The sequence below is a fragment of the Hypomesus transpacificus genome, chromosome 7 (assembly GCF_021917145.1).
Source record: "Hypomesus transpacificus isolate Combined female chromosome 7, fHypTra1, whole genome shotgun sequence".
Taxonomy (NCBI): domain Eukaryota; kingdom Metazoa; phylum Chordata; class Actinopteri; order Osmeriformes; family Osmeridae; genus Hypomesus; species Hypomesus transpacificus.
Genome location: NC_061066.1, coordinates 530,432 through 543,228, shown reverse-complemented (window position 1 = coordinate 543,228; position 12,797 = coordinate 530,432). Strand labels below are relative to the sequence as shown.

General features: G+C 43.8%; 2 protein-coding genes across 4 annotated transcripts; one reads left to right on the top strand and one right to left on the bottom strand.

Moving 5' to 3' along the window:
• The first annotated feature begins 3,035 nt into the window (after positions 1–3,035).
• On the top strand, positions 3,036–4,493 carry pmch (pro-melanin-concentrating hormone). The gene is made up of 3 exons (XM_047023198.1): positions 3,036–3,358; positions 4,018–4,153; positions 4,301–4,493. The coding sequence occupies exons 1-3, from the start codon at positions 3,110–3,112 to the stop codon at positions 4,348–4,350; spliced, it is 435 nt and encodes a 144-aa protein (XP_046879154.1). The 5' UTR covers positions 3,036–3,109; the 3' UTR covers positions 4,351–4,493.
• Positions 4,482–12,742, bottom strand: LOC124469726 (PARP1 binding protein). 3 transcript variants are annotated; one of them, XM_047023195.1, is made up of 11 exons: positions 12,633–12,742; positions 12,264–12,418; positions 11,696–11,929; positions 11,286–11,390; positions 10,455–10,625; positions 10,208–10,362; positions 8,873–9,050; positions 8,389–8,570; positions 8,091–8,172; positions 5,693–5,894; positions 4,482–5,121 (listed from the first exon to the last, which is right to left on the bottom strand). In XM_047023195.1, the coding sequence occupies exons 2-11, from the start codon at positions 12,411–12,413 to the stop codon at positions 4,817–4,819; spliced, it is 1,764 nt and encodes a 587-aa protein (XP_046879151.1). In that variant the 5' UTR covers positions 12,414–12,418; positions 12,633–12,742; the 3' UTR covers positions 4,482–4,816. The 3 variants fall into 3 exon arrangements, with proteins under 3 accessions (XP_046879151.1, XP_046879152.1, XP_046879153.1); XM_047023196.1 differs by having other exon boundaries at positions 4,482–5,118; XM_047023197.1 differs by lacking the exons at positions 4,482–5,121; positions 5,693–5,894 and adding an exon at positions 5,903–7,818.
• Between the last annotated feature and the right edge of the window lie 55 nt (positions 12,743–12,797).

The window sequence follows — 12,797 nt, the reverse complement described above, 5'->3', positions numbered from 1 at the left end:
TATGTGCTGAGGTTTTTGCCTGTTCCCATACTGTACTCCTCTAGGAGCATTGTATGGGGGTTGCCTTTTTCTCTCCTCCTCTCTCCTCATGTTATGCTTTGCTGTAATCTTTCTGGTGGGCGCCTTTGATGGCTGCCTAGGTAGGCTCTCCTGCCAAATCAAATTCCGTGTCTGTGCAAACTTTCATGGCCAATAAACATCAATTCAATCAAAGTTACACAATGGGGTGTGAGAGCCATCAAGTAGAGACCCCGTCCAGCAACTCCAGATTTTAGCATATGAGAGGTGGGGGCAGGGTGACACCCAGCCTTACAATTCTCACTACTCTTCCTCCTCCGTTGCACTCTGCAGTGGAAATTCACTGAGCACTGATTATAGCAGGAGAGTGTTGGCTCAGCTGTGCACTTTAAGAACCAATGATGTCAGACCCATATTTTCCTTGGAGAGCTTCTCATCAGCTGCATTGTTCCAGGAAACCATGGTCTGTTCTGGGGCAACAAAGAGGGTCTGCCCTACACACACATATCTCTGTAGACCTCAATGCTCACCCCCAACCCCCCCCCCCCCACACACACACATACACACCCTCCAGCCCCCTTACACCAGCCCCCCTACACCAGCCCCCTTGCGTTCACCCTGAGTTAGACAGTACACAGTGAGCAGCATCCAGGACTCGCAGCATTACACACGTCTGGAATGTCCCCTCTGTTAAAGACACTGCTACTCTTTTTTACCACAAGTGATGAAGATTAAGTGATGAAAGGGGATGTATCAAAAAATTTTGTTCCGGGGGGAACGATCAAGTGATGCTGCCGTTGATGTAGTCTATCTGGCCTTGACTTCTTAGGAACTCTGAAATGACTGAAAGATGGATTTGATCAAGTTACAGCATTGGGCCCCTGACAACTGCCAGAAGGAGCTGATGAGAAAATGATTCCCCAGCCTGATGTCTTGGTGCTGGTAGCTATGATGGGGAAATATAATATAATATTTTTTCTAGGTAAAATTATTATACAACATGATAAAATGTCAGTTGTGCCACTTGGTTGCAGGCATTCAGTTCAATGATGCCCCATGACTTTTAAACAAGGTAGTTAAACAGCATGATATATCACCTTCATTTTCATAGCTCTTCAACAGGCACAGAGCGTACACATTTATGTTCACACTTTGACCACATATCACATCTGGTTCTTACGAGATTATTCTGTTCTTCTCTTTTATGTGAGTTTAGATATTTTTCTGAATTATGCAAAGTTTTCCTGTTAGGAAAATAGAAAACCCCCAGATAAACAGCTTCACCCCGACTTAAGAATTCATCGGAGTAAAGGGGGCAAAGGTGCACTAGTAAAATGTGTTTTACTGAAGCACTGAGGGGTGTCTAAGAGATAACATAGGTGCCTTAGAGGTAAATAATGTGTTCATTGTGGGCAACAACCTGAAATAGCAGCAGAGGGGCTGTTTCAGGAACGGTTCAACACAGATTCATTCTCAAGAATAATGTGAAGACCACCCGACTTCTGTTGAATAGAGTCATACAGAGAATGAAAGACGGACAGAACAAAAAAAAAGGAGAGGGAGTGGAGAAAGAGAGGTTACAACAACAGAGCTTGAAGCTCAGAGCTTCAGTTGTGCTGCTGCTGGAACAGCCGTGCCCCAGCAGACCAGTTCAGTCCTTCAGTAGAGCCCCGTCACTCTCCAACAAAAATACTCACAAAATAAAGGCTGAGCGCTCCAAGTAAAATCACTTCAACTGAGTTCAATAACTATTATTCATGTCCCATTTCTCCATCCATCTGCTACAGCTTCTGTGATGGTAATAATGTAAGCCCTCCTATGTTTTCCTAAGACCAGAAGAGGAGCTTGGGAGACCTATGTCAACAAGGCCTTTTTGTTTTCATTTGTAAAACTCCTCCACCTTCATTTCCCAAACTGATGGCCATAACCCCTACAGATATCAAGCATGTAAACCGCAGGTACTCAGCAGGCAGCTAATAACGATGATGCTAATGTGGCAAGGTGGTGATTGGTGGTCCACCTAACATCTAAACCTCCTTGCAAGCCTTCAACCAAATGAAGAGAGCAGAGATGTGGATTCACAAAATATAACGTATTGATCCACACGTCTTGATATTAACACGCTGTTGTTAAAACCTGAAGAGACGATAAAGTCACTTTTCCCAACTGTGGCGAGATGGGAGGACAAGGTGAAACACTATGGCAGTACCCAGCACACCAAAAAAATAAATAAAGAGTGCTTAATTGCTACCCACTACCACACATCAGAAAGAATGGCTTAACAGGTGCACCGTCCCTGGGTGCAGCCATGTCCTTTCTCTTAAAAGGACAGTGGCACCTCTCACACTAACATGGCAAGTTCTCTTACCCAAAAGTGCATTAACCACTCATTAAATCACAGGACCAATACAGGTTGGTGCACATTTCTATGAGATTGTGTTGAAGCCTTATGACATTGTGACCCTGATTTGCACAGCATCCTTTCATGGTTGGAGACTTGATTTGTGCAATATTTTGCCCTCACAAAGAATACTGGTCTCGCATTGATGTCATTTAATGATGCTAACAAATCCACATTGGACATGCAGTGGATGTCTTTCACAGTGCACAGTAGGTCTGTGTCTATTCTCTCTCTTTATCTCTTTAGAGGAAATATGCTGTCAATTTCAGACCTATGACATTCAAAGGGCCGGTGAAGACCCTGACTGCACAGTGGGGTGAACCAGGGTTCTCCCTCTCATTCACATGGGTATTTAATGTCTATACACATAGAGTAATCCTTTTGTTGACCTATGTTCTGTTTAGTCTTTGTAAAAGACACTTTTGGTTGCAGCTTAGCAAACACATCCCCCTCAGCCTCGTCTCAGTTTGTTGTTGAACACGTTTTCCAATGAAGACGTAATCATCCCAACAGGAGCCCTCAAACCACGTCACATTTGCTCCCTTTGTTCGGATTTCTCTAAATAGGCACCCTCTGGTAATCAATAATATAAAAGACACTGGCAGGCCACCAAAAACAGTCGCCACAGAAGACATCAAGTCAGTCTAGAGTCACTGTCACTCAAAAGGACGCAGAAACAGTGTAGATATCATGATCTCCATCCACTCAGTCATGTTCACTCTGGTGCTCCTCTGTGAGTTCAGCACCCATGCCGTCTGCCAGGGCATACCAACAGGGAAGCTGGAAGAAGGCAGGCTGGACCGGCAGAACTTGAATTTGATGCTGGATGATGAGGCAATAGCTGAGCCTTCCATCCATGTCCCTGCGTACAGGCAGAACTCCATCCAGGACAACAGACTGGAAGATGAAGATGGAACTCCCAAGATCCTCATCCTCTCAGTAAGTGGTTCCTCACACTACCCATGTTAGGCAATACCTCTAGTCTATTTAGACTCTGATCCCCACCATGCATGTCATTCTCTCTAACTGAAGTTTATGAGCAAAGATTTTCCAAAAATATCATCGAGACGTAAAAGGATAGCAATGTTTTACTGTCACAGTGGTAAAAAGTAGCAAGATGTCTTTGTCGCCACAAAGGTTTGGCCAGACATCTGTAGGGAGTTTGTCAGGCAGATGGTGTCATGGACATGGTGGTTGTCTCTGCTGTAATGGAACTGCATTGGAATAAGATGACGGGGGGAACAAAGTCAGTTCAGCAAAACAAGGCTTTGGAGTAACGAGGCCACTGTATTATAGTTAACATGGGTTAGGTGAGGCATTGGCCATCTTTTCCATGTGTTTTTTATTTCATTGAGCTGGCACTTGTCCAGACTCTGAGGTTTGGGACCCAGAGGGTCTGTTCTGCTACTTGATGTTCACTGTTGGGTCTTAAATTGAAAATCTTACAAAGCTGTTACAGATTTGCTGCGGCTTGAACTACCAGAGGATCCTTTACGCAGAACATTGCGAAATCATGGTGTGAACCAACGTTAAAAGTGGTTGATATGATTTAGTAGAAGTCTGCCACTGCCAATGCACTGATCGACTCCCTCCCACAGGATATCGGATTGAAACGGCACAGCAGACGGGGCCTGAACCCTGCTCGCGCTCCCCCTCTTCTCACAGAGCGCAGCACAGACCATACTCCAGCTGAATACAATCTGAGAATAGAGCGCAGGGAGGCAGATCTCGACAGTGAGTATCAACTATATGGTGCTCCTCTAATCTGAAGAAAAAAAAATTATTTGCCAATGAATGTAAAATCGTATCGGAAACTTGATGTGAATGGTCGACACAGCGAAGTACCAGTTACTTCAGTTGTTCTTATGTTCTTCTATCTAGTGCTCCGATGTATGATAGGAAGAGTCTACCGCCCCTGCTGGCAGTCCTAAGGAAGTGCGACCCCAGCACCCCTGACTTGTGTCCTCAACCTGCTCTATGTGTTCCTTTAAAAATGTGTTGCATGCTGTAAAAACAATAGTGTAAACTAATAGATAAAAAATTATAACTTTATTAAATGTTAAACTTGAACAATATGTACAGTGTGTGTTTCATTACCGGAATAGAATTATAATTCCACAGGCAACAAGAATAAAAATAGATCCATGATGGCAGAGATACACAAGATAAAGAGAAGCCTTTGGCCAAACTACCAGGGCAAAGTTAAACTACGTCAACTGATCTAGTACCAAAATAAACTGGTTGGGTTGACAGGGCTCAGATTTTCCAAATTGCCTCATGGTTATTTTGCATCAATGCATTATGAACATTCAAAAACACATTTTACACTTTTCCCTGTATAACTGGAGAGAAGATGCATTGTCCATGCCTCCCACCTCCACAACAAAAGCAAAATGTTCACACTCTGAAGAAGCTGGTAAGTTTGCCCTGCCCAGAAATCAACTTCTTTTTACCAGGGGCTTTGGGGGCATTTTTCACTGGCATCTTCTTTAAGACCGTTATGGATGGCTTCTTCTGAGGAGGCTGGTTCTCCGAGCTGTCATCTTCATTTCCATCCACCTGCTTCCTCTTACAAGCTTTGACTGATGTCTGGCTGGTGGTCTTCTTCCTGCTCTGGATAGCCAGCCTCTCAGAGGCATTTCCACACCTTTGCCCAAGTGGACGTCCTCGCTCCTTCCTCACAGACTCGGTGTTCACCTCTGCTGGAAACACACAAAAAAGAAAAGGAAACAATATGTAAAAAAAACAAAAACAAGGATATAACAGAAGTGAAGGAGAAGGGGGGGGTTACATATGACAAAATTGTAGACGTTAGCCTGCCGTTTAACAGCTGGTGTGTTTATTCTTCAGAGCTGAAAGTGTACATTTGTCATGTAACCTGAAGGAGCACAGCCGGATTTCCCACAGAAAGGAAAAGAGTGACGGGGGAGGAGAAGGAGGGGGTGTTCTTTAGTTTTTCCTTTTACTACAGATGTGGGGGTGGCCAGGTTTTATAGAACGGGGAATCATTTAAAAGGTTGATCGTAAGTAGCAGTCCCCAGACTGGGACCGGGCAGGGTTTGAGGCCAGGCTGTGAGGGTGGGGCTAGGCATTGGGCCCACTGTGTGGCGTCAGAGGGAATAGAAGCCTATCCCAGAAGAGAGGGGGGTTCTAAGAGTGTGTATGCTGCACTTTTCTGTGATGAAATCTGGACCCTGTTCTCAGCACGCAGCCTAGTGCAAGCAGTTAGGAGGTGGGAAATGGAGATGGATGTAACACAGCTAGAACTTGTACCTGTGCCTGGGTCCTCCACAGCAGAGGTGGATTTTGGCTCCCAGTCTTCCTCCTCTGGCACGGCGGTGATGGTCCGTTTGGGGGCAGGGTGCACACAGGTGGGGACCTGGCTGGTGCTGGGGAACTCCAGCACACGGTTCAGGGGCAGCTCCTCATCCAGATAGGTACAGGCAAACTGGGACCTAATGACCAGTTTAGCGACCTAAAAAAAAAAAGACGGAATAGTTTTAAACTTGGAGAAAAAATGTTTTTTGGGGGGAGGAGGGACACAGAACTATTTTGCAATCACAATTAGACAACGAACATTCCATAGACGGCCAAAACTTGACTAGGGTAGCCTATTAAAAGAAGTGGGTGCAGAACATCCTAGATAAAGTCAATGACCTCCAGGGGCCTCAATCCCAGCCCCAGGGACACACAGTGATCCCCTCCTTTCATCCACCGTTTGATCTACGCCTGGTCTGGATTATCAGGATCCAAGAACTTCACCCTCCGGGCTAGTGGGCCGCAGTAGGGAAGACGAATGTGAGGAAAGAAATACAGTTTGAAAAGCTGGGTGTGGATCAAAGACCTGAGAGGTGGGGGGGATGTTCACAGAACTTCTCAAAAGAGCACCTAAAACAACAGTAACCCTCAGACCAGGAGCTTCAATAATGGGAGCTAAAAAGAGGGCTTGGCTTGCCCCCGTTGCATTTTAATAACACACCTCTCAGAAACAATGAGAGAGAGGCCGAGACATGGCAAACAGGGCCAAAGTGGATAGAACACCTAATCCAATTAGAGCAGGTGGGGGCCTGATGTGGCGCCGCGCGCTCAGTCCTCCGTTCCCTGGAGGAAGGAGTGGTCGGTGGAGGCCGTCCTGTCCTTACATAACCCCAGTAGACCGAATGACCCCCACAAACTCCAAACAAGAATAGACTGCACTACAGGCAGGCCTCCAAATGGTTAACATCATAATCTTGCAGATTATCAGAAGGCACGTACATGGGGTTCCAGTCATGTGGATTAAAGTAGTGTTTAAGATGGTAGGAACGCCATGCAAATGGCTTGATGATCTAGCTGTGGGGCATAGGCACACTGGAAATGCAGCTACCGTTTTACCCATTTTTAAAGTGCACATGCACGCTCCCTCACAATTGTTGACAGGCCACAACCATGCATCTTGCAACAATTTCAACCATCGTGCAAATACACAAAGTTTCCCAATCATGAAGACTTTCTCTTGGCATTAAATTCAAAACAGACAAAAAAAAAATGTGCATGATGTTTTCATAATCTCGCTTGGATTGAGCTATATCCAAAAAGTGAAACGCATGTGGGGAAACACAAAGCAGAAACTGCATCTGTCTGCAGTATCTCTCGTGTGCCAGTTGACGTCAGCACATGATGAAACTGTTCAAGAGAGCAGGATAGCAGGATAAAGTTATTCAGCAGACAACAGGAAACAATAACCTTTCAAGTTCACCCTGCCAGTCCAGTTACACCACTGATATGGCATCCTCAAAGTGAATTTGATGCAGAAAGCTTCCGCCGGCCGAGTTCAGGAAACAGTGAGCTACCCAGGGACCATTACATTGCACTCAAACAGGAAGACCGGAGGATTGTGGGGAGCTAAAGTGACATCTGCTAGCGCAATCAAATAAAGAAGCCATTTACAAAATGCGTTTAGCATACATGCTTAAAGGGGTTCAAGCAGTTTATTTCCATGTTGAAAGAACAGCCCAACCCTTTAAATCTAAAATTGTCATTGGAGATAATCTTTGAATGATTCAGCAGTTTGATGTCTGGATACTGGATATTGGCAACTACTATGGTAGGGTGTATTAAAACATACCCATGTACCAGGACCCTCTTGAAATCATTGTTCTTTAGTCCATTGAAAAACAGAAACCTGTTTATGCCAAGTATAAGTATATACCACACAGCCTCCTTGGCTGCAGAAAAAAAAAAAGTATAATATTTGATTATTTTACAGTCCCAGATGCTAAAATAACATATACATACCTACGGATATGACTCAACTAGATAAAGAAAAAAAAATGAGAATCTACAATGCAGATCTTGCCCACATGTCAATAGGGTGGAGTCCTGACCATCAGGATCAGGAGGTTGACGGTTTGAATCCCCTGCGGATGAGTAGTTTTACACCTCAGATTCGAGCAACACACTAAACCAACATAAGGAGTAATAATACAGCTGTGCAAACGTGAATTGTGGAAGCAAGTTAAGATGAGGGCGTCAGCTAAGCAAATAAATAATATAACACCGGGGAGAAATTACAGGGCGTAAAGACATTATTTTCAGTGTTTGTACATCTGATATAATTTGAGCTAACTGATGTTTGGGATTTGCGTCCCCTGGTCTCTATACTCAGGGAGGTGAAGGGGGGGGGGGGTACCTTGGGTTTAAAGGAGTCTTGACGATCCTGGAGACGGTTGGCCAGCGGCTTTGGAGAAGACACAGAAGGAGCTGCAGGAGATCTGAGGACACAGAAGCGATCAGAAGGAGAGAGCAGAGTTCATGAGTTTGGGTCAGACAGCTGCACAAGCCTGAATGAGCAAATTCAATTAGTAATTGTTAAGAGAAGAGCACAATCTCCATCACGCTTGCACTAACCCTCCTTCTACTTGTCTTGGCAAAGAATAAAACCACTTGTGTGGGGTGTCTTGTGGGTAAGATAATGGGCACAAGGCTACCTGAACAGTGTGAGCATGCAGGTCTCCTCTGCCCCAGTGAGGACAGCCAGATCCTCAGACAGCAGGTCTGCCTTGTTCCTGCACGATGGGACCAGGGCCTCCTCATCGAGCAGCGCCATCAGGACCTTCACTGTCTCCCGGCCTCCTAACGCAGTGGCGTGGTTGATCGCATACGCTTTGGGCTGACATTCAACAAAATGCATACTTTAGATTATTCATATTTCAAATATGTAGACATGTAAAGTCAGATGGCTGAGCGGTTAGGGAATCGGGCTACTACTCAGAGGGTTTGTCGGTTTTATTCCCGGCAGTGAAAAATGTCTCCTTGGGCAAGGTACTTCACCCTACTTGCCTCGGGTGGAATGTCCCTGTATTTACTGTAAGTCGCTCTGGATAAGAGTGTCTGCTAAATGACTAAATGTAAAGGGACTGTAGTGGCCACCAAAATTGATAAGCTTCAGGACCAGACTGCAGTATCAGTTACCCTGGCTGGGCTTATCCCTGTTCCACTAGTCGTCTTATTCCGGGTCTGATGGATCTGCTGGATCCTCTTGTTCAGATCCCTGGCAGTTTCCTCTGCTGCAGCATACACCACATCATCCCTGCTGCGGCCCTTCACAAGAGCTGCTCTAATACTGGTCACTAGTCTTATTCCCGCAATACTGTGGAGAATAACAAAACAAAGTAAATTTCTAAATACAAACAGATTCAGTGTCTAGACCTAGTTACTAATAAAAACACTGCCATTAATGACAATGATGCATATTTTGCACTGACTTAGTTGAGAGTACATATCCATAAATAATTCAAAAAGCATAGCATTTACTTAAAGAAGGAGCAACTTGAAATGTTAGCATAGAGCGGTCACACTTTGGGTGTTAAAAAATGGGTGTAAACATTGTAGTAAGGTGGGAAGGAATGGTTTTAAATCCCCTGATCAAGCTCTTGTTTAAGAGAGTGAGGCTCAGTAACAGAATCATCTGGGAAAACAGATGTTAGTTGAACAAGAGGCCCTGAACCCTCTATAGAAGGTGTTTGTGTGTGGAAATACAGTACTCCACTGGAGGTGAAGGGGAAAGGCTAGGGGTGCGGGCTGTTGAAAGAGCAATTCTGGCTCCAAACATTCACAATCTCATCATAGAAGCACCATGCAGCCGTGTTGGTAGGAAACCCTTTGCAAGGCTTGCAGTTATCAACACAACTGATGGGCTAAAATGAAACTGGGACAATATTTCATTCTACAGCTATGTTAATAGCACTATGGAGCAGTCAGAGATCAAGAAGTATCACAGGTACTGTAACTTGTTAGCAGTTTCTGCAGTGAAGGAAATCCTTTGGTTACACACAGCATTACCTCAACATTCAGTACTTATAATGATTTAAAAAAAAGAAAGCTTTTGATGCATTGCCAAGAACACGTTGCGCTGTATAATGACAGATGGGGGAGGGGCGGATCAAGGGAAGCTTAGTTTGATGATAATTCCCCTAACTGATCAGACCGATAAAGTCCATAAAGATATTTTGACTGTTAGCAAATTTGACTTTTATGTTAAGATAAACATGTTTTTGCAATTTATATGCTATCGTAAGACCTTGCGTCAGAGGTCATTAGGAGTTATTTCAAGAGAACAACAAGATCTAGACACCATGATGGAGCAGGTGGGATCTATTGACAAGGCTGTGCAGAACAGTCTGTTCTCCATGTGCATTTTACAATCAACAGAATTCCCAAACAGATGGGCTTCACATCTCCTCTCAAACACTACCACCAGGATCTCATAGACAAGGGTGGGTACAGATTCCAGATTGTGTCTTTCACCTGGGGTCGGGGTTATCTCCCAGTATCTCGTCCAAGTTGTCCATGAAATGGACAAAGTCGGATAGTCCTTTTAAGTGTTTCCTCAGTGGATCAGACTCAGCTGGGGCATAGCCCCTCCCCCCCAGCTGGATGGCCCTTACGAATGAGGTCACGGCCTGAAATGCAGAACAGATATGGAACATCGTTGGCTGACAGATCAATAGAAGTCACCTTAGCAGAATGCAAAGAAATAAAGTGTTTACTGTACCAGGAAGAGTGATGTGTCCTTGTCTCGTGCTGCATGCTTGAGGTTGGTAAATGCTACGCGTCCAAGCGAACGATTAGGTGTGTCAAGAATGTGTGCTAAAGCTATGTCATTCTTGGTGTTGACTAGCAGATTTAAGTATGAGCAGAACACCATCCTCATGACCTTTTTAACCTTGGAGATTGAAAACAAAAATGCAACTCAGTTGATACCACTCCAAATAATCCTATAAAACATCCAAGCACTCTCAAAACTTCATGTCACAAGGAAGAGACAGTTTTACTAGACCCATAAAAAGTTATATTCTTTGAAAAAGTATTGGTAAATGCAACTCGGCTTGCAAAGGCTTTTGAACGACAGGTAGGTTTATAAAAACAAAAATTCATAAACCTCATCACTCTAGCTCCTAGCATAGTAGCAACTAGTTTCTAACACAAATCATCAGTTGTCAAAGCATCTGGAGAGGAGACTGGGCTGCAAAAGCTCTTGTCCAAGCCCACATTGTGTTGTGTTTTAAAACATCTGCCTGGTAATTGAATTCACATTTCTCACATAAATCTGAGTGATATGATTTAAAGTTCCTCTTAATAAGAGCGAGACAGATTTCAGAGGGTAAACGAGTGCTGGGAAAGAAGAGATGAATGAATCCTTGCCAAAAGGGAAAATTAGACGGCAGACACAAAGTTCCTGTTTGGACTTTGGTATAATGACATGAGCCAATATAACATTTCATTCTATGGACACAACCACCATCAGTGATGCAGAGGGGAAAATTATATATAATGTGCTATTCCAAGACTGGCATATACGCTACAATACATGAGCAGCCATTACCTGTGTGCTGCATGGCCTTGACTTGCTGGATGGAGTTAAAGGGACTGTGGAATCCCTCAGATCACCAGTCTCTGTATTACCTGTCAGAAACTGGAACAGCTGGATCTTGGCAGAAAACAAAACATGGAAGTTAGGCTTGGCCGACTTAGCTTTTTGGCTTTGCTGGCGTCTATGAAGGCAGAACGTAGTGGCCTGTTTAACTTTAATAGCAACCATTCTTTGGCAAAATGACAAGCAAATAGGTAGCTGGTAACACAGCTGTGTAAAGGCACAGGTCCAGTTTAGAGAGAATTTAAGGTTGAAGCTGTATTGTATGAAAACTATTGAAAATTGTATTAAGAGCATCTGCTAAAATTACACAATTTAAAACAGGGTCCTAGTGAACCCATTTAAATCATACTACTACTCACTGAGCTCAAAGTCTCCCCTGGGTCTGAGTCGACTTTCAGCTGTTTGTACATAGACTGGATATCAATCAGGTCCACAGAGTTTGTCCGTTTCAGAAAGGATTCGTACGCTCTGCGAATGAGGTCATAGTTCTCTGGGCGTGGGGAGTCGTTGTGGGGTAGGTGAAGCTTGTCACACAGTAAGTATTTCCAGATCTTTAGAACTTCACTCAGCGCCACACTAAACTCTCCACACTCCTGTCAAAGAGAGCGAGAAAAAGAAATGTAATCAGACACGACCGCATGTTATGGAAGAAGTGTCCTTGAGTCCTGTTACCATGGGAAAAAATTGGGAATCTAATGGTGATGCTGATGTCAGGTGTGTTTGAGGCCTTAATGAGGGAGAATATGACCTAGTAGAATATAGGGTTCAAGTGATTGAGTGACTGTTTTTAACACTACCACACTCTTGAAATGTATTGTGCTCATGCACGTCAAAGGAATATCTAATGCTAGTGAATAAATTGCAGCCTTGCTGTTACCACATACATCCTCATCAGTATTTTGTGGTGCACTTAATGGTAATATTTACCTGTTTATTGACGTCTGCTATGGTAAGTTGTAAAACCATCAATATTTCATTTGCTCCCAGAATAGTTGTCCTCTCCGATTCCAGAACTCGGTGACATTCTCTTCTAAAGATTCTCACCATTGTCTTCAGACTCTCCTCCAAAATCGCCATTGTACCTGTTACACAACATAATTTGCTGTATTTGTCTATTACTTGACTTGAGGGATGCGATTTATGTTACCAACAAGCAAGTTTAGATTAAAGTAACTGTTTTACAAGAACAGTTCAAATGCACACTGTACTGCCAACCAACCAGATCTTTATTTTATATTCTGTTGCAACAAAGTAGCAAATACAAGTTACCTTTTCCAGGCACAAACAACCACTCACCTTGCTCTGAAGTCTAGCTAGGAATAAGACGCATCCAAAACAATAATTAACAGCAAACTAAACGCACTAACGTAGCTGACATTTTGAAAATTTAAATCTCCTTCAACGAATGAATCTGACCAATGATGTCTCGTCTCGATAATTACTGACAAGGATCGTCACCGA

What these genes read in the sequence shown, in the direction of transcription:
- pmch (XM_047023198.1), top strand. Translation starts at nt 3,110, where the DNA reads ATGATCTCCATCCACTCAGTCATGTTCACTCTGGTGCTCCTCTGTGAG. An exon ending in CCAAGATCCTCATCCTCTCA is followed by an intron (nt 3,359 to 4,017) that starts GTAAGTGGTTCC and finishes TCCCTCCCACAG; the next exon opens with GATATCGGATTGAAACGGCA. An exon ending in CAGGGAGGCAGATCTCGACA is followed by an intron (nt 4,154 to 4,300) that starts GTGAGTATCAAC and finishes TCTTCTATCTAG; the next exon opens with TGCTCCGATGTATGATAGGA.
- LOC124469726 (XM_047023195.1), bottom strand. Translation starts at nt 12,413, where the DNA reads ATGGCGATTTTGGAGGAGAGTCTGAAGACAATGGTGAGAATCTTTAGA. An exon ending in GGAGATAACCCCGACCCCAG is followed by an intron (nt 9,051 to 10,207) that starts GTGAAAGACACA and finishes TATTCTCCACAG; the next exon opens with TATTGCGGGAATAAGACTAG. An exon ending in TGCATGCTCACACTGTTCAG is followed by an intron (nt 8,173 to 8,388) that starts GTAGCCTTGTGC and finishes CTGTGTCCTCAG; the next exon opens with ATCTCCTGCAGCTCCTTCTG.